Source organism: Phyllobates terribilis, unplaced genomic scaffold, assembly GCF_046119375.1.
Source record: "Phyllobates terribilis strain yellow unplaced genomic scaffold, ASM4611937v1 Scaffold_12__6_contigs__length_324123572, whole genome shotgun sequence".
Classification (NCBI taxonomy): Eukaryota; Metazoa; Chordata; class Amphibia; order Anura; family Dendrobatidae; genus Phyllobates; species Phyllobates terribilis.
In genome coordinates, this window is record NW_027362772.1 from 20,587,661 (window position 1) to 20,613,929 (window position 26,269).

General features: G+C 48.2%; 1 protein-coding gene across 1 annotated transcript; it reads left to right on the forward strand.

Annotated features, from left to right (window-relative positions):
• The first annotated feature begins 129 nt into the window (after positions 1–129).
• Positions 130–24,694, forward strand: LOC141171950 (uncharacterized). The gene is made up of 5 exons (XM_073655673.1): positions 130–395; positions 10,042–10,107; positions 20,813–21,091; positions 22,095–22,509; positions 23,545–24,694. Exons 1-5 carry the CDS (start codon positions 383–385, stop codon positions 23,714–23,716), a joined length of 945 nt encoding a protein of 314 aa, XP_073511774.1. The 5' UTR covers positions 130–382; the 3' UTR covers positions 23,717–24,694.
• Positions 24,695–26,269: the final 1,575 nt, after the last annotated feature.

Genomic DNA, 26,269 nt, shown 5'->3' on the forward strand with positions numbered 1-26,269 from the left:
CCCTGTCCGTATCTAATGGCAATTAGCAAAACATGTGGCAAAGTGTTCCAGTAAAACTGGTCTTCCAAGACCTCATATTCTAATGTAAATCTATCAGTCGTAAGTGGGAAGTCCCAGTATATAGAAAGCGTGGTGTCACTTCCTCACACATGAGCACTCACGGCTGAAGGAGAAGGAGCTCTCAATCGTTCTCTGTGGTGCGGCTCTCAATCATATCCTGAGCACCCTACATTAAAGGGACAAGGTTATCCCGACTGTGCTGCTGACATTAAAGGAGACGTCCTACATAAAGAAGAGACTGTGATGGGCAAAGTGTGAAGAAGCCGGATAAGAAGCCCTCGATTACAGGTGGCACGGGCTGAGTGCCCATAACCCCAGGAGGATGAATCGGGCGGGTAAGGGCTTTTATTTCTTATGTCTTTCTTTTATTGCTCATTTATTTCATTTCTTTTTATTTCACTATTAAGTTGCAGTAAGGACGTGATACATTGTTGCTTTTCATTCACATGTTGCAAATTTGCCAATTTTGCTTTTCCTGTGGCTGAGACAAGTTTCATCTGGCAGAAGTTTTTGTGATCTCTATTTTTTGTATTGTCTAATTGTCTATGGAAACCATTGGTGGAGGCTCATGTGCTCCAGAGATCCCAGGGTAGATCCCTGACCTGTGTGAAGTCATTATACAGTAATTATGGTATAATGGAGTAGTGCAGTCATGGTAATGTGACACCCCAGGGGTCTGGTTGCCACAGTAATAGAGATATTATGTCTGAGAGCAAGTGGGAGGTTTCTCTGGTCAGGAGCCCTAAACATGGAACACGGCCCACCCAGACCTGAGAGGGGAGGAATCTGCCCTTATAAACTGGGTATGGGGCGGGATTAGTGAGTGAAGCTGCAGACAGAGTCAGAGTCTGGAGAGGGAAAGTGAGATCAGGAGCTCTGGAGGAGCAGTAGCTGAAGTCCAGGGGCTGGAGCTGAGCAGAGCTCTCCCTGGACGAAGACACTAAAACCGGACACAGGAGTCCGAGGCTGTGGGGACTGATATAAACCCAGCAGCAGAAAACCAGCCGGCAGGGGATTCCAGGTCCTCTGGCCATAGAAGCCCGGAGGCTCAGTCACAAAGAAGGGGCCAGCGCCGCCATCCAGGAGCGGAGGCTAACAGAAGGCCCCAAGTCACCAGCCATACGGGTGAGCACCACACAGTATACTCAGGGACGTGGGCTACTTGTAACCGCTGACAGCAAGGTAGCCAGGAAGAGTGCAGATAAACGGGGAGGCCTACAACTCCACCTGGCCAGGGGAACTCCTGCTTGCTCGCAGACTGACCAGGCCCCTTATACTAGCCAGTACTCCCGGGAGGGTCTGCCTTGTACCATCAGTAAAAACCCTGAACTGCACCACACGTCTCTGTGATTCCTTGCCGCACCAGCACCATTAGTACTGGGACGCTCACACCATCACTCCCATCATCTCTCACATTAGCTGCCCTGAGGCAATACTCCTCCCGTGGGGAGTCATCCCATACTCAGCGCAACCAACATCAGCCTCAGCGGTCGGCAGCGCAGCGGCGGTCCCCACTGACCGCAATCCACGGGTGGCGTAGTCGGACACTTATTACAACATTTAGACTGCCACTGGTTTGACCACCCTGGGCACGGACCGGGTCACCGCCACGGAGAACTACAACCCCCAGCGATCCGGCTCCAGGTATTCCCCCTGCACAGCAGCAGCAGCACAGGCCCAGGCGGCGCGTCAACTTTGGCGTAGTCGGCAGGATTTCGTGCCCGCAACCACCGGGTACTGCGTGCCTGAAAAAGACTTTTGAACTTACCTGTGGTGAAGTTTCCCGCCGTCCGGAGTCGTTTCCCGCCATCCGGAGCCGATTCCCGCCATCAGACGCCATCTTGGACCGTTTCCCGCCGTCTTCTGCCTTCTTCCCGCCATCTTCGGGACGCCAAGCAGGAAGAAGAGGGGCGTGGACGCCGAAAGCGCGTGGGATCCGAAGCTCCGCCCCACACAGTGACGCTGCGCAAGGTCCTGGAAGGGAGGAAGAGCGACGCTGACGTCATCGGAGCGCGACGCCAGGTCCTCAACCCCGACGATCGACTGCGGAGCCGCGGCCTACGGAAGAAGAGCATCGCAAGGTAGGCCACGGTCCACTAGGGGGGAGGAGGATGCCGGACACCGAGGGGAGCTCCACTGCCACAGCCACCGCCAGCGCAACCGCTGCAACAGTCATGCCATTCACCATGCCCTATATCCCGGGGGCAGCCTGGCTACCCCAGTACTCAGGGGAGTCACATACCCTAAATGACTTTAGAGAAAGACTGGATAGCCTCTTCCAGGTGTACCCCCTCACAGAAGAGCAAAAAGTGAGCATCCTGGTGGCCCAATTAATCAGGGCAGCCCAAAGGGAGGTAAAGTTCTGGCCACCTGGGAGGAAGAGGACTGTCAGAGACATACTAACCCGGCTGAAAGACACATTTGACACCCGCACCTCAGCCGAAATAAAACTAAGATTTTATGGGTGCAATCAACCCGGACATGTAGCAAGGTACTGTCATTTAAACGGGCACAACCTGGGGTAGAGGGCCAACCCCCAGGCATAAGACCATCAGGCCCATCAAACTGGCGTGATAAATACGTAGAGGGATGTCCAATCTTGCCTGTGGTACTGGATGGCATTCCTATGAGCGCCCTACTAGACACCGGGTCACAGGTCACCACCATCCCGTACGTGCTCTTCAAGCAGTACTGGAATGACTCGGACATAACCCGCTACCCAGATGACGACCTGAGTATCATCGCCAGCAATGGTCAGCCCGTGCCGCAGGTGGGATTCAAAGAGGTGACCATTAAGATCGGTAAAGTCGAACTAGCGGCACAAGGACTGATAATAGTGGACATAGACCGTCATGAGAGTCACCCTAGAATAACCTTGGGAACTAATGTGATTGAAAATTGTCTTGCAGAGGTGATTCTCATTTTACAGCAGGTTGCCAAGAATGCCAGTTCCGGCCAGCAGCGTGTGCTCCAAAAAGAGATCCGGGCACTGATGAAGCGGCAACAGGTGGAACTATCTGGTGGTGAGATAGGTAGAGTGAGAATGTGTGACCCGTTCCCTATCGCCATGCCCCCAAAAAGTGAGATGATGATTTGGTGCCGGGCAGCTATTGGTCTAAGAGGTAGAGACTACCAAGCAATGGTAGAACCCGTCTATTCAGACAGTAGGCCCACCATTTTGACAGCACGGGGGGTGGTCGATGTACGCCATGGGAGGGTGCCCGTTCGCATCATAAATATCGGGTAGAGAGAAGTACACCTGCCCCGGTATGCCACGCTAGCCAAATTGTTCACCATCAACCAGAGCTCGGTACAGGCCGTGGAACCCTTGCCTCCATCTCAACCAGAGGAAGGTAACGGCTCTAAGAAACCAATGGAGGACTGGTGTCAGCAACTGCATTTGGGTACTGACTCTACTCCCTCACACCAGAAACAGGGAGTCTATCGGGTGGTTCGAGAGTACGAGAGAGTGTTTAGTAAACACCCGCTAGACTTTGGGCGAGTAAAGGGGGTAGAACATCACATCCCAACGGGAGACCATCCTCCCATAAAGGAGAGATACCGGCCCGTACCCCCTGCACACTACCAACACGCCAAGGGGATGCTTAGAGACATGAAGGAGGCTGGGGTAATCAGGGACAGCTGTAGCCCCTGGGCAGCTCCACTAGTCTTAGTGAAAAAGAAAGACAACACCATGAGAATGTGTGTAGACTACAGGAAGGTCAACCGTATCACACACAAAGATGCGTACCCGTTACCAAGGATAGAAGAGTCTTTAGCTGCATTAAAATCTGCTAACTTCTTCTCTACTTTGGATCTCACTAGCGGGTACTGGCAGGTTCCTGTAGCAGAGGCGGACCGGGAGAAGACCGCATTCACCACCCCGATGGGTCTCAGTGACTTTAACTGCATGCCGTTCGGGCTCTGCAACGCACCAGTAACCTTCCAACGGTTGATGGAATGCTGTCTGGGACACCGGAACTTCGAGACGGTCCTGTTATACCTGGACGATGTCATCGTCTATTCCAAGACCTACGAGGACCACCTGAAACACCTGGCAGAAGTGTTTGAAGCTCTGGCAAACTACGGCCTAAAGGTGAAACCCTCCAAGTGTCACCTCCTGAAACCAAAGGTGCAGTACCTGGGACACGTGGTGAGTGCTGACGGAGTGGCTCCCAACCCTGATAAGATCACTGTAATTAAGGACTGGCCAAGACCCTCCAGCATAAAGGAAGTGCGGCAGTTCCTCGGGTTGGTAGGCTACTACCGAAGATTCATTCCCGGTTTCACCAAAATGGCAGCCCCTATGCAGGACCTCCTGATAGGTCAATCTCGGAAAGCCAAAAACCAGAAGCCGCCCTTCAGGTGGGAAAAGCTGGAAGAGGAGTCCTTTTGCCAGCTGAAGATGGCCCTCACAGGGGATGAAATCCTGGCATATCCAGACTACAGCCAGCCCTTTATCCTCCACACGGACGCAAGCAACATCGGGCTAGGAGCCGTACTGTCCCAGATCCAGCAAGGGAAAGAACGGGTAATCGCTTACGCCAGCCGAAAGCTACGACCCACGGAGAGGAACCCTGAGAATTATAGCTCATTCAAGCTGGAGTTCCTGGCAGTAGTGTGGGCAGTGACCGAACGTTTCAAGCATTACCTTGCCTCCTCCAAATTCATTGTGTACACGGATAACAACCCGTTGACACACCTGGACACTGCAAGGCTCGGTGCCCTGGAACAGAGATGGATGGCCCGCCTGTGCAATTTTGAATTCACCATCAAATACCGGGCAGGACGCTCAAATGCCAACGCGGATGCCCTGTCTAGAATGCCGAACTTACCGGACGTAGGGGAAGATCCAGAAGATCTGGAAGAAGTTGAGCTCCCTGCGTTCCACCGTCATGGGATTACCCTGTATTCCCACCGTGTGAAGGACAGGCGCTCCGTGACGTTCAATCCCTTGCCCCACTACAACTGAGCGGAGACGCAAGACAGTGATCCCGCAGTCCGTTTGGTGAAGGAAATGCTGACCCAGGCCGATGCCAGTCTTGACCCAGACGCTCCGGAGGAGACCAAGCAACTGTGGAAGGAGAAAAGTAAGCTGTTCCTCTACAGGGAGAAGCTGTGCCGGAGAATGGTTAACTCTCGAACACATGAGTTGACCTGGCAGGTAGTGGTCCCAAGACGAGACGTGGCTATGGTTCTGGAGGCATACCACAACGGAGCCGGACACTTCGGATGGAAGAAGCTGGAGTTCTTGTTGCGTGAACGGTTCTACTGGGTAGGCATGAGAGGAGCCATCGAGAGGTGGTGCAGAGACTGTGGCCCGTGCCACCTGAGAAGAAAAGACCGTGCCAGCCAGAAGACTCCCCTGCAGCCCATCATCACCAGACAGCCACTGGAACTGGTAGCCCTGGACCATGTGAAACTGGCACCAAGCAGATCTGGGTATGTCTACGCCCTCACAATCGTGGATCATTACTCCCGGTTCCTGGTGGTGGTCCCGGTCAAGGACTTAACGGCTCAAACAGCAGCTAGAGCCTTCCAGCAGCACTTCTGCCGTCCACACGGGTACCCGGACCAAGTGCTGACAGACCAAGGACCAGCCTTTGAAGCGGAGGTCTTCCAGGAGTTTTGCAACCTGTATGGCTGCAAGAAGATAAGAACAACGCCCTATCACCCTCAAACCAATGGACTCTGCGAGAAGATGAACCAGGTGGTGATAGATGTGCTAAAAACACTGCCCCTGGAAGAACGCAGTCTGTGGCCTGAGAAACTGCCCGATCTGGTGGACCTGTATAACCACATCCCTGTAGGTTCCACCAACTGTACCCCGGCTTACCTAATGAGAGCAAGACCTGGTAAGCTGCCTATCGACCTGGATATGGGAGTCCTGATGCCTGAGGACACCTCGCCAGAGGCAGACTGGGATACAGAATGGCAGCAGCAGTATCGGAAAGTGCAGGAGAGCGTCAAGCGAAGTCTGTCTCAAGCTAGAGAAAGGCAAGAGAAGGCTTATAACCAGTATGCTCCCGCTGTTCCCCTGGTACCTGGAGAGCAGGTCTTGAAGAGGAAGAGGCGGCTCCACAAGTTGGACGACCAGTGGGAGAAGGACCCGTACACCGTACTGCCATCAAGCCATGAGAACCCAAAAATCTGCGTAATCAGTAAGGATGGAGGAGAAACCACAGCCATTGTCTCCAGAGACCACCTGAAGAAGTGTCCCGAGCAGCTGCAAAGCCCTGAAGAAGATCAAGAAAACCCTCAACCCGCAGAGGAAAGGGAAGAAATGATCAGTACCGTACTTGGAGACTTCCCCCGGTCTTGGACACAAGTAAACGGCGCTGTCGTAGTACCCGTCCTCACCTTTCTCCAGCCAGCCCCGCAAGTGCCTACAGAGGAACTGGTAGAGCTGGAAGAGCAGCCGGCCCAAGAGGCAGAAGAGTCCACACCAGCAGTACAGGAGGATCAACCCTCTGCTAGTAGTGAGCCTGCCGTGCCCCTAGTGAGCCAAAGAGTGTGCAGGCAGCTGCCCAGCTTACCCATAACACCTCCTACACCCTGTAGTGCAGAACCAGTTAGTGAGCTCCGTAGGTCCACTAGAGTCACTAGAGGTCAAATGCCCGCTTGCTGGAGAATCTAAACTAATGCACTGTGAATTTAACTGTTAACTGTTTATGGTTTATGTTTGTTGCCTGTTACTAATTATGTTTCTCAGTTACCCTGCAGATTTTTATGGACTAACAGGTTATGGACGCTGGATAACCGGAACAGTTTTGTAGATAGTTGCACCTTGGTGCCTCTTGCGAAGACGGCCGCGGAAGAGAAAACCTGTCTGGTGTGGCCTCCTTGCGGCCCAAAGTAGTTAGTCTACCCTTGCAGCCACGCCCAAGGACAACGCAAGGGGTTTGCTTTGGACAGGTCCCCTACTTCGATTAAAGCTTCACCTTGGGTGATATGGACACCCGGTTGCGGACACGCCGTGACCTTTAAAAAAACTAAAGCTTCTTGTAAATATGTTATTGTGTTATTGTTATACCCTGTATTTATGTTTCTTTAAAAATGTGTTTAGTCCCTGAGTACTAAAATTTACTAGGGGGGAATGTGACACCCCAGGGGTCTGGTTGCCACAGTAATAGAGATATTATGTCTGAGAGCAAGTGGGAGGTTTCTCTGGTCAGGAGCCCTAAACATGGAACACGGCCCACCCAGACCTGGTAGGGGAGGAATCTGCCCTTATAAACTGGGTCTGGGGCGGGATTAGTGAGTGAAGCTGCAGACAGAGTCAGAGTCTGGAGAGGGAAAGTGAGATCAGGAGCTCTGGAGGAGCAGTAGCTGAAGTCCAGGGGCTGGAGCTGAGCAGAGCTCGCCCTGGATGAAGACACTAAAACCGGACACAGGAGTCCGAGGCTGTGGGGACTGATATAAACCCAGCAGCAGAAAACCAGCCGGCAGGGGATTCCAGGTCCTCTGGCCATAGAAGCCCGGAGGCTCAGTCACAAAGAAGGGACCAGCGCCGCCATCCAGGAGCGGAGGCTAACAGAAGGCCCCAAGTCACCAGCCATACGGGTGAGCACCACACAGTATACTCAGGGACGTGGGCTACTTGTAACCGCTGACAGCAAGGTAGCCAGGAAGAGTGCAGATAAACGGGGAGGCCTACAACTCCACCTGGCCAGGGGAACTCCTGCTTGCTCGCAGACTGACCAGGCCCCTTATACTAGCCAGTAATCCCGGGAGGGTCTGCCTTGTACCATCAGTAAAGACCCTGAACTGCACCACACGTCTCTGTGATTCCTTGCCGCACCAGCACCATTAGTACTGGGACGCTCACACCATCACTCCCATCATCTCTTACATTAGCTGCCCTGAGGCAATACTCCTCCCGTGGGGAGTTATCCCATACTCGGCTGCGCAACCAACATCAGCCTCAACGGTCGGCAGCGCAGCGGCGGTCCCCGCTGACCGCAATCCACGAGTGGCGTAGTCGGACACTTATTACAACATTTAGACTGCCACTGGTTTGACCACCCTGGGCACGGACCGGGTCACCTCCACGGAGAACTACAACCCCCAGCGATCCGGCTCCGGGTATTCCCCCTGCACAGCAGCAGCAGCACAGGCCCAGGGGGCGCGTCAGTAATAGTCTAGACTATGTATAGTCTGTGAAAATGGGCATTAAAAACTAATGAATGGTCGCATGTGAATGAGTAGAGACGAGGAGCCGGCTCCCCTTCCCTACCGGTCAGGAAATGGCGCCATTTTTTTTGTATGCACGTGCAGAATGGCGCCTGAAAAGAAAAAAGTGTGACGTCACTGTGTTGTGGTGGCTGCTGGGAGCTGTAGTCCAGATACATTCTCCTCCCCGCTCACTATGTCTAGCAGTGAAGAGGAAGAACTACAGATCCCAGCATTCATGTGTCCTGTTAGTTGTGTACAGCAGGCGGGAGACCATGGACTGGACACAAAGATCGATCAGTCATCGTATTATGAACCGGGCTAAGCCGAAGTTATTTTTGGCGCAGTTGATGGATAACCTCATGGCTTGGAATTAATTGGTAGAAAGCAATGTCAGTGCACAATTATGAGCAGAACTACTGGTTTCAGCATGTCCTGACACCCTAGCAGATCTGGTTAGGCCACCTAGTTTGGGGGTAGAGGTGTGGCGGGCCACTTTATGCTGGGTTGCAACAATGTCTCATCAGAGTAGCTGGGGATGGAGTTTCTGGAAGCGTAACTATAGTGGGTGCAGGGATCCCTTTGGCTAATATGAGAAGATCAAGGTTTTTAAAGGGCTGTGATAGCTGGAGATTTTGCATTGAGGTTCCTGAGCTTCACATTTTGCTCCTGGTTTCACCGTGTGCAGGCTCGGACTGGCCCACAGGAGAACCGGACAATCCTCCGGTGGGCCACCCATATATGAACACACTCTCCACTCCAGCTATATGAGAAGTAGCTGGCACAATTCATTTGTTTCACTATGTACAGACAAGGGAATCATTTGTTTCTCCACTTTAATGACAGCGTGAACATCCCCCCTGATCCATAGCAGTGCTCACTACCAGCCATGGAAAGAAATGGAAATAAATGAATAAAACGCTCCTGTTATTAAGCAGAGCCAAATGAGCCAGAATGCCACCGCCACTGTCAATATCCAAACATCACTATAGTGTTAACAGCTTATGGCACATCCGCAGCCTATGGGGCTAGAATCAGCAAAGCTTGTCTTGTTCTGCCACTTGCTGGCAATAACTGAGAAGTCAGTGTCCGACCTTACAACATGACTGCGTCTGTGACTCATCCTACTGGGGAAAGTTAGGAAGACCCCATTAGAGACTTGCATGTGTCTGCCATTTTAGGAATAGTAACACTTTTTATTTATTTATTGTTTATTATTATTAAATTATTTTATTAGATTGTCCTAATATTTACTATTATTGAGTAGAACTTTATTGAGTAGAACTTTACGTAGCGATTACAGTCATCATTTACAGCACAGTAAGACCTTTGATTGGCAGCTGGCCTTGCACTGTTGTACTGCACAGCTGTCAATCAAAGTACTGGGGCGTGCTGACAGCCGCCGCTCACAGTATAGTTCATAGTATGGTGATTCTGGACACTGATGCTAATTCTATCTGCAGCGGATCTGCAAGTATCCACAGGGAACATTGCATTGGATCTGCTCGTTATTTATGTCTTTGACCAGTTTTACAATTTTAGATCAAAAGTTTCAAAATGCTTTTTCTTTTTACAAAAATTTGGACTCACCAGAACCCAAGTTTTTTTTACATCATTTAATTTGCTTCAAATCAAGAAAAATGATTCATTTTTTTTGTTTTATTGTGGATCCAGTTCTCCCAGTGCTGGTTCTGCTCTGCTGCGGTGTGTGATATAGGGCAGCGTATAGCAGTAGTAACATAGAGAGACGCGGAGTATTATATGATCTGTCATTCTGTATAACTATTCCCTGTTCTTTTTTTTTGACAGGCGTCTTTGTGACCCTTGTGGTTCTGATCACTTTCTGTGGTTCTGATGCTTCACAATCAGTAGAAGGTAAAAACAGAAATCATCCAAATATTTGTCATTATGTATCAACTTTCAGAGTGAAAAGATTATTTGTGATTATATGAGAAGAGTTTCTGTGCTTCTGATCCTATGACAACACTTCCTGCCACCGTATTTCTGCTCCCATTTGTATCCAGGCTTCATAACAAGAATTTAGAATCTTTTTTTTAGTACTGATACTGTGGCGCCCTGCTATGCATGAGTGCCACAGATCCTAGAAGGGTGCATGAAAGGATTCCTCCACAAGAGGCCCCCACAGCATACACACACCTCCACCTTCCACCTCAGACCACCAGAGGGAGCCCGTTAGGGATATAAATAGGGAAGGAGGAGTTAGTTAGTTAGTCAGTTCCTCAGAAGAGTTCCTGCAGTAGAGAAGCCTAAGAGAGGTCAGTCTGCAGTGGAGCTCAGTCTAGTTTAGAGAACTCAGATAATAGTTTAGATTCAGTAGATTAGTAGAATAGTAGATTCAGGGAGCTCAGTTAGAGCTTATGGTGTGCCGACACCATAAGAGCGGCAGAAGAGGCAGCCAGCTAACTGCCAGTGTGTATAGCCTAGTGAGGGCCCCCAGTAGGCCGAAGGCGAGTGGAGAGTTAGTACATAGGGGGCAGAGGAGCTTAACCGGCATTTATCGGACACCGGGACCGAGCTTACAGGGATCTCTATGACCCAGTAAGGCATAACCGGAACCCCTGGAGAACTACAGGTCCCAGGATCACCAAAGAGCTGATACGTAACAGAGCCAGGAGACACATAGGCCCCGCAAGCTGGGAGCGTGTACTCCAAGAGAAGGCCCTACCACAAGGTCAGCCGGTGCAGGACAGAAACAAAGTTAGGCCTAGCTCCAGGCAGGTCAGAAACTTACTACGCAAAGGCAGGAAACAGGAGGCCCTACACCCGCTCATTGGGGAGCATCCTGAAATGCACCCTTCACCCTACAGTGCTCCGGGATGTGCCTGAATTTCCATCAGTAAAAGGTACTGAAGAGAACTGTGTGTTTGCCTGTCTTTTCGTAGGCCCGGCTGGGTCTCTCCTGTCCTGAATCCCCCCGTCATACGCTGCTCTGAGGCCAAGCTCCACCTGTGGGGAGCTGTACCATCAAGCTGCCTTATCACTGGCCTCAGTGGGTTGCCGCAGCGCTGGTGAGTCTCACCAGATACCACAGGTGGCGTCACGAACTTTCATTTAGTTATCCACCCTTTTAAAAGAGAGGCCCAGGGTACAGCCCCGGGAGCCGACCGCCGCGACATCCCCCGAAGCTAACAACTAGGCCCGGGCACCGAGTCATCCCCTTCCCCCTGGGCGAGTCAGCTCTTTCCTTGGTGTCACGAACAGGATCCCGTGCCCGCTGAAACTACGGAATGTTATGCCCGTTGCCACCGGGTACTGTGCGCCTTTTATTAAAAAAAAGCTGTATTAAACTGTGGTGAAGATGGCCGCCATCGTCGCGTTGTAGTGCGTTGAGAAGAAGGGTGTAACCGCGGAAAACTGAGGGGCGTACTTGCCAAAAGCGCGCAAAGCCCGGACTCGCCCCACGCATCGACATCAAACCAGGAAGTGTCAGGTCCTGGAAGGAGCCGCAGTGAGCGCTCTGACGTAGGACGCACGCGACGCAAGGTCCTGAAGAAGACCGTCACCTGCGGAGCTGCGGCCTACCGAAAGAAAAATAAAGAAGGTAGGCCACGGTTCGCTAGGGGGGCGCCAGAATGTCCGAGGTACAGCAGAACTCCGGAGCACAGGTAGTCGGCCCTGATGTCCAACCCACACCCGATGCCTCTCAGGCTGAAGCGGTCGCTCCACCAGCAGCGCTTATCACCCCTGTCATCCCCATAACTCTACCGTACATCCCTGGAGCAAAGTTGCTTCCCCAGTACAGCGGCAAACCAGAAACCCTGTCTGGATTCAAATGGAAGATATGCTGTTTCCTGGATATGTACTCTATGACAGGCAAGCAAAGGCTGGATGTCCTTAAGGACAAAAATGTCCAGGAAGGATGGGAAATTTTTAAAAATGAGATTCTCAAAGCACAATCGTTAACAATCCCGAAAAGTAGGAAGAATGGGAAGCATTTAAGGAAACCAGGATGGATGAACACAGAACTTAAACACATGCTAAAAAGAAAGAAAGAAATGTTTATTAAATGGAAAGAGGGAGGCATATCTAAAGAAGATTATAATGCAGTCTGCAGATCCTGTAGGGCACATATCAGGTTAGCTAAAGCTGACAATGAATTAAGGCTTGCAAGAGATGTCAAAAGCAATAAAAAAGGATTTTGGGGGTATGTCAAAAGTAAAAGAAAAGTCAAAGATGCTATAGGATTTTTACAGGATGAAAATGGAGAAATAGTAAGAGAGGATGTTGAGAAGGCAGAACTTTTTAACTCCTATTTTGCATCTGTTTTCTCTCAGAAAGAAAATGTAACATCAACTAATCTTCACTGTCCTTTTAAAGGAATAGAGGAATCCAAGTTATCTGTAAACAGAAAGATTGTGAGGGAATATTTAGCTAACATAAATGAGTTCAAGTCTGATGAATTACACCCCAGAGTACTGAAGGAGATCGTAGAAGAAATTTTAGAACCACTCTCCATAATCTTTGAAAATTCTTGGAGAACAGGAGAAGTCCCAGAAGACTGGAGAAGAGCAAATGTTGTTCCTATCTTCAAAAAGGGGAAGAAGGTGGACCCAGGGAACTATAGGCCGGTGAGTCTGACTTCTATACCAGGAAAGATCTTTGAACAAATTATTAAACAACATTTATGTAAGTACCTGGATAAGAATGAAGTGATTAACCAGAGTCAGCATGGGTTTGTAACTAACAAGTCATGTCAGACTAACTTAATTTCCTTCTATGACAGAATCACTGACTGGGTGGATCAGGGAAATGCTGTAGATATAGTATATCTTGACTTCAGCAAAGCATTTGACAAAGTATCTCACACCATCCTTATTGAAAAAATGACCAAGTATGCAATGGACCAGGCAACTGTTAGGTGGATTCATAACTGGCTTAGTGATCGGACTCAAAGGGTGGTTGTAAATGGCTTCACATCCAGCTGGATGAATGTCTCAAGTGGGGTACCACAGGGCTCCGTCCTGGGACCTGTATTGTTCAACATCTTTACCAATGATTTAGATGAAGGAATTGAGGGTAAACTGATTAAATTTGCTGATGACACAAAGCTAGGAGGGATAGCTAATACTAGAGAAGAGAGAGGGAAGATTCAAAAAGACCTAAATAAACTGGAGCAGTGGGCAGCAACCAACAGAATGGTTTTTAACAGGGAAAAATGCAAAGTACTACATCTGGGCAATAAAAATGAAAAAAGCATATACAGAATGGGAGGAATAGAGCTAAGCAACAGTACATGTGAAAAAGACTTAGGTATACTAATAGATCATAGACTGAACATGAGTCAACAGTGTGATGCAGCAGCAAAAAAGGCAAATACAATTCTGGGATGTATTAACAGAAGCATACAGTCTAGATCACGTGAAGTCATTATCGGTCTTTACTCCTCTTTGGTCAGACCTCATCTGGAATACTGTGTACAGTTTTGGGCACCACATTTTAAAAAAGACATAGACAAACTGGAGCAAGTTCAGAGAAGAGCGACCAGAATGGTGACTGGTCTGCAAACCATGTCCTATGAGGAACGGTTGCAGGATTTGGGAATGTTTAGCTTGCAAAAAAGAAGACTGAGAGGAGACTTAATAGCTGTCTACAAATATGTCAAGGGCTGTCACATTGTAGAAGGATCATCTTTATTCTCATTTGCACAAGGAAAGACTAGAAGCAATGGGATGAAACTAAATGGGAGGAGACACAGATTAGATATTAGAAAAAACTTTTTGACAGTTAGGGTGATTAATGAGTGGAACAGGCTGCCAAGAGAGGTGGTGAGTTCCCCTTCAATGGACGTCTTCAAACAGAGGCTGGACAGAAATCTGTCTGAGATGATTTAGTGAATCCTGCTTTGAGCAGGGGGTTGGACCAGATGACCCAGGAGGTCCCCTCCAACTCTACCATTCTATGATTCTATGATTCTATGATTCTATGAAAGGGCCGCTGTTGTATTAGGACAATTGACTAGTGCTGCGGAGCGGGAAGTGGAAACATGGTCGGCCGCAGACCAGGAGTCAGTGTCCGCAATCTTTAATAAGCTACAGACTGTTTTTGAGGACTATACTGAGGTGGACCTCCGGATGAGGTTCTACAACTGTTCTCACAGCCGGAGGACAATGTTCGGGACTATGCCTGGCGTCTACAAGGGGCCCTGCGGGCTCTGAAACAGGTTAGCCTAACCAGCATAGACAACGAAAACAAAATGCTGAAGGAACAGTTTGTCCGGGGACTGAAATCTCCAGAGGAGAGCAGGACTGTGCGTTGGTGGTCCCTGGATCATCCAGATGCCACCTTTGACAATCTTAAAGACATGGCTATAAAAGGACTGCAGCCCCTGGAAACAAATTCCATCCAATGTTACCAGGGTGGGGCCACCCCAGTGCCTGCAACACCCACCTTTTCCCCAGTGGCCGCTGAAGCCAAAGTTCCAGCAACGTCCCCTAGTGAGCTGGACAGTCTGCGCTCTGAAGTGCATCAGTTGAGCAAAACCCTGACCACTGTGCTGAGTGCCATGCAGCTGCAGACGGGGCCTGAGGAAGGAGGGAAGATCCTGCTAGCCGATAGCCCTGAGGATGTCCCCTGGATGCGAAGGAGGAGGAGGATAACACCACCCTCTACGAGGATCAGCGACCAACGCCGTCCACAGCGGGACCCTGCCTGCTACTGCTGCCGCAAGACAGGTCACACCGCCCAGCACTGTCCTTTAAATGAGAAAACCCTGGGGCCGAGGGCCGACACCCAGGAATAGAGTCCCCAGGCCCATCAGACTGGTACAACAGGTTCGTGGGAGGAAGACCTTTCCTGTCCATTGTACTGGACGGCATCCCAACGCACGCTCTGCTGGACACAGGATCTCAGGTAACCATAATGCCTGACATCCTCTACAAAAGGTTCTGGTCCATGGACGACCTAAGTCCGCCAGCTCCAAATCTTTCTGTTTATGCCTCAAACGGACTCCCCCTTAACCTAATCGGGGTTAAGAATGTGACTGTAAAGGTGGGGAGAGTGGAGCTGAAGGACCAGGGGCTAATTGTAGTAGAGACTAATCCTGATGACACCAATCCGTATATGGTACTTGGCACTAACATTGTTGGTAACTGTTTGGGAGAAGTTGTGTTCTTGCTCCAACACATAGCTGACACTGCCAGACCAGGACAAAGAAGGGCGTTGCAGAAGGAGATCCGAGTCCTGATGTACCAACAGCAAGTAAGGTTAACAGAAGGTGAAATTGGTAATGTGCGGGTGACAGACCCCATACCCATTGTGATCCCCCCAATGACAGAAATGCTTATCTGGTGTAGAGCAGCAATAGGTCTTAGAGGGCTGTAGTAGAACCCCTTAGCTCCGAGCACAGACCCACACGCTTAACCGCCAGAGGAGTGGTGGATGTACGCAATAGGAGGGTGCCCGTCCGTCTTCTCAACTATGGGGAAGCTGAGATTAAATTACCACGTTATGCCATTGTTGCCAAATTACATGCTGTAAATAACAACTCCATTCACATGGCGGAGTCCTTAGCCTCACCAGACGAAGTGGAGGATAATGACCTTGCAACCCAGGTGGAGGATTGGTGTCAACAGCTCCATGTTGGGACTGACACCACTCCTGCCCATCAGAAACAGGGTGTACACCGGGTGGTTCAGGAGTACGCGCAGGTGTTCAGTAAGCACCCACTTGACTTTGGGAGGATTAAGGGGGTTCAACACCATATCCCCACAGGTGACCATCCACCAATCAAAGAAGGTTACAGGCCTATACCACCAGCTCACTACCAGAAGGCAAAGGAGATGTTGCACGACATGAAGAAGGCAGGGGTAGTAAGGGATAGTTGTAGTCCCTGGGCAGCTCCCCTAGTGTTAGTCAGGAAGAAGGACGGGAGCATGAGAATGTGTGTGGATTACAGACAAGTGAATCGCATTACACATAAAGATGCATACCCCTTACCACGCATAGAGGAGTCCCTGGCTGCCTTAAAGTCTGCAACTTACTTTTCTACCCTTGACCTCACTAGTGGGTACTGGCAAGTAGCTGTGGCTGAGGAGGATCGGGAGAACACGGCCTTTCCCACCCCGATGGGACTCTGCGAGTGTAATAGTATGCCATTTGGACTCTGTAATGCCCCCCGGAAAGTTCCAGAGATTGATGGAGTGCTGCCTGGGACACTGCAACATCGGGACTGTGTTACTTTACCTGGATGATATGATAGTGTACTCCAAGATGTATGAGGACCACTTGAAGCACCTGGCGGAGGTATTTGAGTCACTGTCCCGGTACGGGATGAAGCTGAAGCCCTCAAAGTGCCACCTGCTCAAGAGAAAGGTACAGTACCTGGGGCATATTGTCAGTCCAGAAGGGGTAGCACCAGACCCGGAGAAAATAACTGCCATCCAGAAGTGGCCGGAGCCGAAAAACCTGAAGGAGGTGCGTCAGTTCCTGGGACTAGTAGGATACTACCGGAGGTTCTTGAAGGACTACACAAAGAAAGCAGCTCCTCTGCAAGATCTCCTGGTAGGGCAGTCCCCCAAAGGCAGAAACCCCCCATTCCACTGGGGTAAGGAGCAAGTCGAGTCATTTCAGGAGATGAAGGAGATTCTGACAGGCGACGAGGTCCTAGCCTACCCTGACTACAGCCAACTGTTCCTGCTGTATACTGATGCCAGCAACGAAGTGCTGGGCGCTGTCCTAAGTCAGAAGCAGAATGGCCAAGAGAAAGTGATCGCATACGCAAGCAGGAAACTCCGCCCGACCTAGAGGAACCAAGAGAACTATAGCAGCTTCAAGTTGGAGTTCCTGGCCTTGGTCTAGGCCATCACTGAAAGGTTCAAGCACTACTTGGCCTCCAGTAAGTTCACTGCCTACACTGACAATAACCCCTTGACCCATCTTGAAACAGCCAAACTAGGAGCCCTGGAGCAGCGATGGATGGCTCGGCTGTCAAATTATCAATTCACAATTAAATACAGGGCGGGCCGCAAGAACGCCAACGCCGATGCCCTGTCCAGGATGCCTCACCAGTCAGACACAGAAGAAGAAGTGGATGACCTTAAGGAGATTGAGCTACCTGCCTTTCATCGGAATGGGATGATCCACGAGCAACGAGCCTCCAGGAAGCAGCGTGGGAAAACGTTAAACCCTCTGCCTCACCACAGCTGGAAAGAGACCCAGGACAGTGACCCGGTTGTCAGCCGTATAAAAGAACTGATAACCCAAGAAGGTTCCTCCCTGGAGAAGGAAGCGTCTCTCCAAGCAAAGCAGCTGTGGAACGAGAGAAGCCGGCTGTTTATCTATCGTGAGAAGCTGTGCCGGAAGTACGTTAATCCAAAAACCCATGAGATGGTATGGCAGATAGTGGTCCCGAACACAGACATCCAAATGGTGTTGGAGACCTACCACGATCAGGTGGGGCACTTTGGCTGGAAAAAGCTAGAGACCCTGCTGAAGTGTCAATTCTACTGGGTAGGAATGCGCAGCTCCATTGAGCGGTGGTGCCGAGACTGTGGACCCTGTAGCCTCAGAAGAAAAGACTACAGCAGCCAGAAGGCACCCCTGCAACCCATCAAGATGACTCGGCCCCTGGAGATCGTGGCCCTGGACCATGTCAAATTGTCACCCAGCAGGTCAGGGTACTCCTACGCCCTGACCATGGTGGATCACTACTCTAGGTTCCTGGTGGTCGCCCCCGTCAAGGATCTGACGGCAGAGACAGCAGCAAAGACATTCCAGGCGTGTTTCTGCAGACCCCATGGATACCCTGAGCAGGTGCTGACGGACCAAGGCCCGGCCTTTGAGGCTGAATTGTTCAAAGAGTTCTGCCATTTGTACGGTTGTAAAAAGATAAGAACTACACCGTACCACCCACAAACCAACAGTCTCTGTGAAAAGATGAACAACATCATCATCGACCTGCTGAAGACCATACCACTTGAGGAGAGAAATCAGTGGCCAGACCTACTACCTGACCTAGTGGATCTGTACAACCACATACCCATGAGTTCCACCAATTGTACTCTGGCATATCTCATACGGGCAAGGCCAGGAAAGCTGTCCATGGACCTGGAGCTTGGTGTAGTAGAACCAAAAGCGGATGTGATCACTGAGTACTGGGATACGACCAGGCGGAGCAGTACAGAAGGGTACAAGCCTGTGTCAAGGACAGTCTCACTCGGGTGAGGGATAAGCAGGAAGCCCACTACAACAAAAGTGCGCCCGCAGAACCTTTCACACCTGGTGAAACAGTATTGAAAAGAAAGAGAAGAAACCACAAACTTGATGACCAGTGGGAGAAAGAACCCTACACTGTGTTGAAGTCAAGATTTGATAATAAGAAGACCTGCTTAATCAGTAGAGATGGAGGAAGAACGTCCGCGACCGTATCCAGGGACCATCTAAAGTTGTGTCCAGATCTACAGAAACCCCAAGAAGAAGTGCCTCTCACAGTACCGCAGGAGCCTAAAGCAGTGATACACACTGACTTAGGAGATTTCCCGGCAGATTGGCCCCAACTAGGAGGAGCAGTAATCATCCCTGTAATCACCTTCTACCCACAACAAGAAGAACCAGTAAGTGCTGAAGAACAGCCAGCTCAAGCAGAGTCCCCGGAAGAAGGATCCCCGGAAGGAGCGGAGCAAAAAGGCCCAGCCAATGGTATGCTTGCTAGTCCAGTAGAGAGGTCAATGCAGCCTTGTAGCCCCTCCACACATAGTCCTGACACATTGGGAGGTAGACCATTTACTAGTGCCTCACTCATTCCGGTCCCCCGCAGGTCTACACGTAGTACTAAAGGTAAACCGCCTGTCAGATACACTAAGTAAGATAGTTACCCCTGGGGTATTGTGTATTATTGTACTGAATTATTGTGTATTTTCATGCATATGTATATTATTTTGTGCTTTGCTTTATTATTGAACAGTTCAAGTGATATGGACACTTTGCTTAATGACTTCCTTTATTGTTTATCTAAGAACTTCGTGGCTGAGGACTGTGTACAGCCCAAAAACTGCTTCTTGTATATAATTGCACTCCCTGGAGTGCCCCTTTAGGTGACCTCAGAAGGAAAACCTGTCTGGAGTGGCTCTCCTGGAGGTCCAGCTCAGGATCTCCATGCCCTGCAGCCACCCCAGGGCCTACGTTGAGGGTTTGGGACAGGTCCCTCAAACTACCAAGTACTCTACCCTGTGAGATGGACATCCTGCCTGGGAACCTCACCACAAGAGACTTGAATTCTGAGGACGCTCTGTATTTGTTTATGCAACGTTTAAGAAAGGTGCCTCCCAAAAAGGGAAGATTGTTATTATTGTTGTTATACATGTTTGCAAAATGTACTTCAGCCCGGGAGTGCTGAGCTTTGCTAGGGGGCAATGTGGCGCCCTGCTATGCATGAGTGCCACAGATCCTAGAAGGGTGCATGAAAGGATTCCTCCACAAGAGGCCCCCACAGCATACACACACCGCCACCTTCCACCTCAGACCACAAGAGGGAGCCCGTTAGGGATATAAATAGGGAAGGAGGAGTTAGTTAGTCAGTTCCTCTGAAGAGTTCCTGCAGTAGAGAAGCCTAAGAGAGGTCAGTCTGCAGTGGAGCTCAGTCTAGTTTAGAGAACTCAGATAATAGTTCAGCAGTGGAGCATGTGGCTCCTGCTAGGTAGATTCAGGGAGCTCAGTTAGAGCTTATGGTGTGCCGACACCATAAGAGCGGCAGAAGAGGCAGCCAGCTAACTGCCAGTGTGTATAGCCTAGTGAGGGCCCCGAGTAGGCCGAAGGCGAGTGAAGAGTTAGTACATAGGGGGCAGAGGAGCTTAACCAGCTCACTCCGAAGCATTTACCAGACACCGGGTCCGAGCTTACAGGGATCTCTATGACCCAGTAAGGCACAACCGGAAGCCCTGGAGAACTACAGGTCCCAGGATCACCAAAGAGCTGATACGTAACAGAGCCAGGAGACGCATAGGTCCCGCAAGCTGGGAGCGTGTACTCCAAGAGAAGGCCCTACCACAAGGTCAGCCGGTGCAGGACAGAAACAAAGTTAGGCCTAGCTCCAGGCAGGTCAGAAACTTACTACGCAAAGGCAAGAAACAGGAGGCCCTACACCCGCTTATTGGGGAGGATCCTGAAATGCACCCTTCACCCTACAGTGCTCCGGGATGTGCCTGAATTTCCATCAGTAAAAGGTACTGAAGTGAACTGTGTGTGTTTGACTGTCTTTTCGTAGGCCCGGCTGGGTCTCTCCTGTCCTGCATCCCCCCTTCATACACTGCCCTGAGGCCAAGCTCCACCTGTGGGGAGCTATACCATCAAGCTGCCTTATCACCGGCCTCAGAGGGCTGCCGCAGCGCTGGTGAGTCTCACCAGATACCACAGGTGGCGTCACGAACTTTCATTTAGTTATCCACCCTTTTAAAAGAGAGGCCCAGGGTACGGCCCCGGGAGCTGACTGCTGCGACATCCCCCGAAACTAACAACTAGGCCCGGGTGCCGAGTCATCCCCATTCCCCTGAGCGGGTCAATACATTGTAGCAAACTCTTTTGCAATCTGTTTATTTACCAGTTTTCTGACCATCAATATTTGCAGATCTCGAGGAGAAGACATTGTGGCAGAAGTGTTCATGGTATAAGGAGAACGAAGACTTCTCAGATCAACAACTTTCCATTAGAAACCTGGCTGAAAGATTAGGGTGTCAGATAAATAAAATCACCACATTCCCATGCTACAAAAGTTGCTCAGGATATTTGTTTTATGCGAAAAATGAAACCTATCTAGAAGTGTTAACCAAGAACCTGGAAGAGATGAGTTTCCTGCTGACGTATGGAAAAGGCGAGAGAGGAGATCACCTGGAAGCGACTTGTGGAGGTGAGACAACAAAATCTAATGTGAATGGTCACCTCTGAGCAAGCAGCACAGAGTATTTCAGATGTAGCTTGTGCAAATCTAGTGAGATGTCAAAGCTTGAGTCACCCAGTAAAAAGTGCATGGTATCAACAGCGCAGAGTATTTCAGATGTATGTTGTGCAAATCTAGTGAGATGTCAAAGCCTGAGAGTCAGCCAGCAAAAAGTACATGGCCTCAGCAGCACAGAGTATTTCAGATGAAGTGTGCGCTGATCTAGTGAGATGTCATGTAATGGAAAGAGTGTTATCAGCATTACAGTGTATTTCAGGAGAGAAGAGTGCTGATCTAGTGGGAGGTCATACAGTTAGACCCCGATTCCATTTGAGGTTTCTTCACTTTTCTGTAGTAATTTGCTCTTTTTTGGTTACTTTAGTATTTGCACCTTATTCTCTCTAAGTTTTGCGCTACTTTTTACATTCTTTTTCTTTTTTTTTTTAAGTCTTTTTTTTTTTAGTTTTCCTCGTTCAGATGTTTCAAACAGATTTACAAAATGTTGGGTTTTTTTTTTTTTTTTTTTGCCGCATCTCACTCCAGTCCTTGCCTAGAGTACCTGGGGGAGACTTCAATTTGTCACATTTTTGAGACTTTTTTAAAAGTTTGGAAACTTTTGATCTAAAAGTTGCAAAATGGGTCAAAGACAAAAATAAAAAGCATTTTGAATTTTGCGCCAAATTATTAATCACACACGCAAAAAAAAAGCCAGTGAATACCGTAAGACAAAATAAAAAAAAAGTGACTTCAATAAATCAAAAATGATGAATCGGGCCTCTAGAGTTAAGTCGTGGAAAAAGTGTGAAGTCAGCAGCACAGAGTATTTAAGGGCAGGATTGTTCTGATCCTGTGTGGAAGTAGTAATCTGTCCACTTTCGTGCTGATGATATTGATGACCAGGATTCTTGGGTACCTTTCCTGAAGTTTGTGACCCCCATTATTCCACCATTAAATAATAAATTTAATTCTTCAGAGCGGGTGACTGGGAAATCAGTGATGGAGAAGATGTCTGAATGCAAGTCTTGTGGCAGTTCGGTGGGCACGAACGAGACGATGAACAGGAACCAGACGTCGAATATGAACCAAACGATGAACAGGAACCAGACGTCGAATACGAACCAGACGATGAACAGGAACCAGACGTCGAATATGAACCCGACGATGAACAGGAACCAGACGTCGAATACGAACCAGACGATGAACAGGAACCAGACGTCGAATACGAACCAGACGATGGGCAAGAACGAGACCATAGCCAAGAGGCACTCAAGCCATGAGAGACATACTTTGAGTACAAGTAAAATCGTTGGGATTACAGTCGGAGTTATCCTTGGAGTCATTCTTCTAGTTACAATTTTGCTGTATAAATTTTGTCCAAAGTTTAAGAGGTAATTTACATATTTTACATGAAGTATTTTTGCTAATCAAAACCAATCCAGAGTCAACATATTACTAAGTATCCAAATTAAAGACTCAAGAGAAGGGAGAGGGATTACACCGAAAATGGTTCCAGCAGAACACTGTTAAGAAAGCAACAAGAAAAGTGCCAGCTGTCAGCGTACATTCCCACATGGTGGTGGATCATGCGGGCAAAACAATACATACACAATGCTAATCTTCTCCACGATTTTGCTGTTTTGAACGAAAAAAAAGCTTCACGAGTGTTATCATTACTATGAATGGCCACGAGTAAGAAGTGATATTACCCAAAAATTGTGGGGAAGATTAAAGTTCCATTAGTAATGATGAGGACGGTAAGATAATTCAAGCTTTGCTCCGGCCGGCTGCCCTTTCCCTTCTAGACCCCATAGAAAACACCAGTGCAGAGCGACCAATCAGAGCACATGTGTATGCACATGAGGAGTAACACAATTTCTGGTCATTATTGGAGCTTTATTTATTTTTTTGTCATCAGTTTCCCCCTATGCAGACTCTATCTCTAATTTTCAGTTATCTCTGAGCTAGTGAGTATGGATTAGTTGTTCTGATGTCTCCCTTGCACAGCACACACAGACATGAGCGATTTCTGCTCTCCTGTCTCTGTGTAGCACATGTTCAGAAGCAGCAGCAGCATGGAGGACATTATACAGCTGTACTGAGCTGTGTAGCTGTGAATCTATCAGAGTAAGATTTTTATCTTACTCTGATGATGGATTCACAGCTACACAGCTACACTTACTTTCCTCTTAATGGATTTTAATAGGCAGCAGTAATCTGACAGAGTAGGAGATAAATTAAGAAGACATGGAGGGCGAGGAAGTCTTTTATTTATATGGAGAAGCATAGTGTTTTGGGCACCATAGTCAATGGGAATTTCCAGACCATGTCAGATAACACATTGAGAACAGGAACAGACTCACGGGGGCAGATTTTGTGTTTGTATAACCATTGTTGACCATTAAATTTTTTCATTACTTTGACAGCTTGGTTGACTCAAACTCCACCTGTCTGAGAAGAAGCACTAACAACAAAGGCCATCAACGCATCCCTTTACAAGATCTTCTCCAAGGGGATAATACAATAACTCCATCAGGAGCCCCATCTACTGAGACGTCCTACTGGTCGGATGGATATTCTTCGCAGCTAATGAAGTAGAACCTTTCTCTCTTCCATGTTCTCTGTTGTTTTCTTCTTTTTATGATTTTATAGGATTTGTTACTCTTTTAGGACCATTAATCACTAGTAATGGAATAAGCTTTGTGATGTGGACTTAACCCCTTTACAACCCAAGGTGGTTTGCACGTTAATGACCAGGCCAACTTTTACAATTCTGACCACTGTCACTTTATGAGGTAATTACTCTGGAACGCTTCAACGGATCCCCCTGATTCTGAGACTGTTTTTTCATGACATATTGTACTTCATGATTGTGGTAAAATTTCTTCGATATCGCTTGCGTTTATTTGTGAAAAAAATGGAAATTTGGCGAAAATTTTGAAAATTTTGCAATTTTCAAAATTTTAATTTTTATGCCCTTAAATCAGAGAGATATGTCACACAAAAGAGTTAATAAATAACATTTCCCACATGTCTACTTTACATCAGCACAATTGTGGAACCAAAATTTTTTTTTTGTTAGGGAGCTATAAGGGTTAAAAGTTGACCAGCGATTTCTCATTTTTCCAACAAAATTTACAAAACCATTTTTTTAGGGACCACATCACATTTGAAGTCACTTTGAGAGGTCTTTATGACAGGAAATAGCCAAAAGTGACACCATTCTAAAAACTGCAGCCCTCAAGGTGCTCAAAACCACATTCAAGAACTTTTTTAACCCTTCAGGTGCTTTACAGGAATGTGGAAGAAAAAAATGAACATTTAACTTTTTTCACAAAAATGTTACTTTAGACCCAATATTTTTTATTTTCGCAGGGGTAACAGGAAAAAATGGACCCAAAAATGTGTTGTGCAATATCCCCTGGGCACGCAGATACCCCATATGTGGGGAAAAACCACTGTTTGGGCTCGGAAGGGAAGGAGTGCCATTTGACTTTTTGATTGTAAAATTTCCTTGAATAATTAGCGGACGCCATGTTGCGTTTGGAGAGCCCCTGATATGCCTAAACAGTGGAAACCCCCCACAAGTGACCCCATTTTGGAAACTAGACCCCCCAAGGCACCTATCTAGATGCATAGTGAGAACTTGGAACCCCTAGGTGCTTCACAAATTGATTCGTAAAAATGAAAAAGTGGAAAAAAAAATACTTTTTCATTTTTACGAATCAATTTGTGAAGCACCTAGGGGTTCCAAGTTCTCACTATGCATCTAGATAGGTGCCTTGGGGGGGTCTAGTTTCCAAAATGTGGTCACTTGTGGGGGAGCTCCACTGTTTAGGCACATCAGGGGCTCTCCAAACGCAACATGGTGTCCGCTAACAATTTGAGCCGATTTTCCATTCAATTTGTTAGCGGACACCATGTTGCGTTTGGAGAGCCCCTGATGTGCCTAAACAGTGGAGCTCCCCCACAAGTGACCCCATTTTGGAAACTATGCCCCTCAAGGATTTTATTAAGGGGTATAGCGAACATTTTGAACCCAGAGGTACGACACAGAATTTGATAACATTAGGTCATCATATTGAATAAGTTGTCATTACTCTTGAGCACAAGTGCTCGCTATTTGAGTTTGCATCGGGTACTCAGGTATGCACCATGTATCACGGGTGCTCAAGTAAAATGCTCGAGTCCCCGCCCGCATGTTTCACGGTTATTAGACACCCCCAAAAAAACATGCGGGGATCGCTCGTGCATGGCAGGCAATCCCCGCGAGGTTTTTTTGGCCGCGAAGCATATGGGGCGGAGACTCGAGCACCCGCGATACTCAGTGCATACCCGAGCACCCGATGCAAACTCAAGTAGCGAGCACTTGCTCTCAACACTAGTCGCCATATCGTCATTTTTTTTTTTTTTTTACAGTGGAAAAAAAAAAACAACCCCAACCCTAACATTAGCACAACCCCAACCCCAGCCCTAGCGTTTATTTTTTACGCCGTTCCTCATGTGGTATAAGTGATGAGATTACTTTATTCTTCGGGTCGGTGCGATTATAGCGATACCAGAATCATATCGGGTTTTTATGATTGACAGCTGTCACACACTAAAAGACACATATTTTGTAAAATCTAGTTTTTGCATCGCCATATTTTGGCCGACAGAGTCATGTGATGGCTTGTTTTTTGCGGGATGAGTTGACATTTTTATTGGTGCCATTTTCAGGCACGTGACATTTTTTGATCGCTTTCTATTCCGATTTTTGGAGGCAGAATAAACAAAAACCAACAATTCAGGAATTGTGTTTTTTTACATTTTTTTATTCTGCTCCGGGTGTGGTAAAATTGATAAGGTAGCTTTATTCTTCGGGTCAGTACATTTACAGCGGTACCACATTTATATAGTTTTTCTATGTTTTGGCGCTTTTACACAGTAAAAGCTATTTTATAGAAAAATATATTTTTTTGCATCGCTTTATTCTGAGAGCTCTAACTTTTTGATTTTTCGGATGATGGAGCTGTATGGTGGCTTGTTTTTTGCGGGATGAGATGACGTTTTCAGCGTAACCATTTTTATTTATAGTTGTCTCTTTGATCGCGTGTTATTCCATTTTTTGTTTGGCGGTATGGTGATAAAGGATTGTTTTTTGCTTTGTTT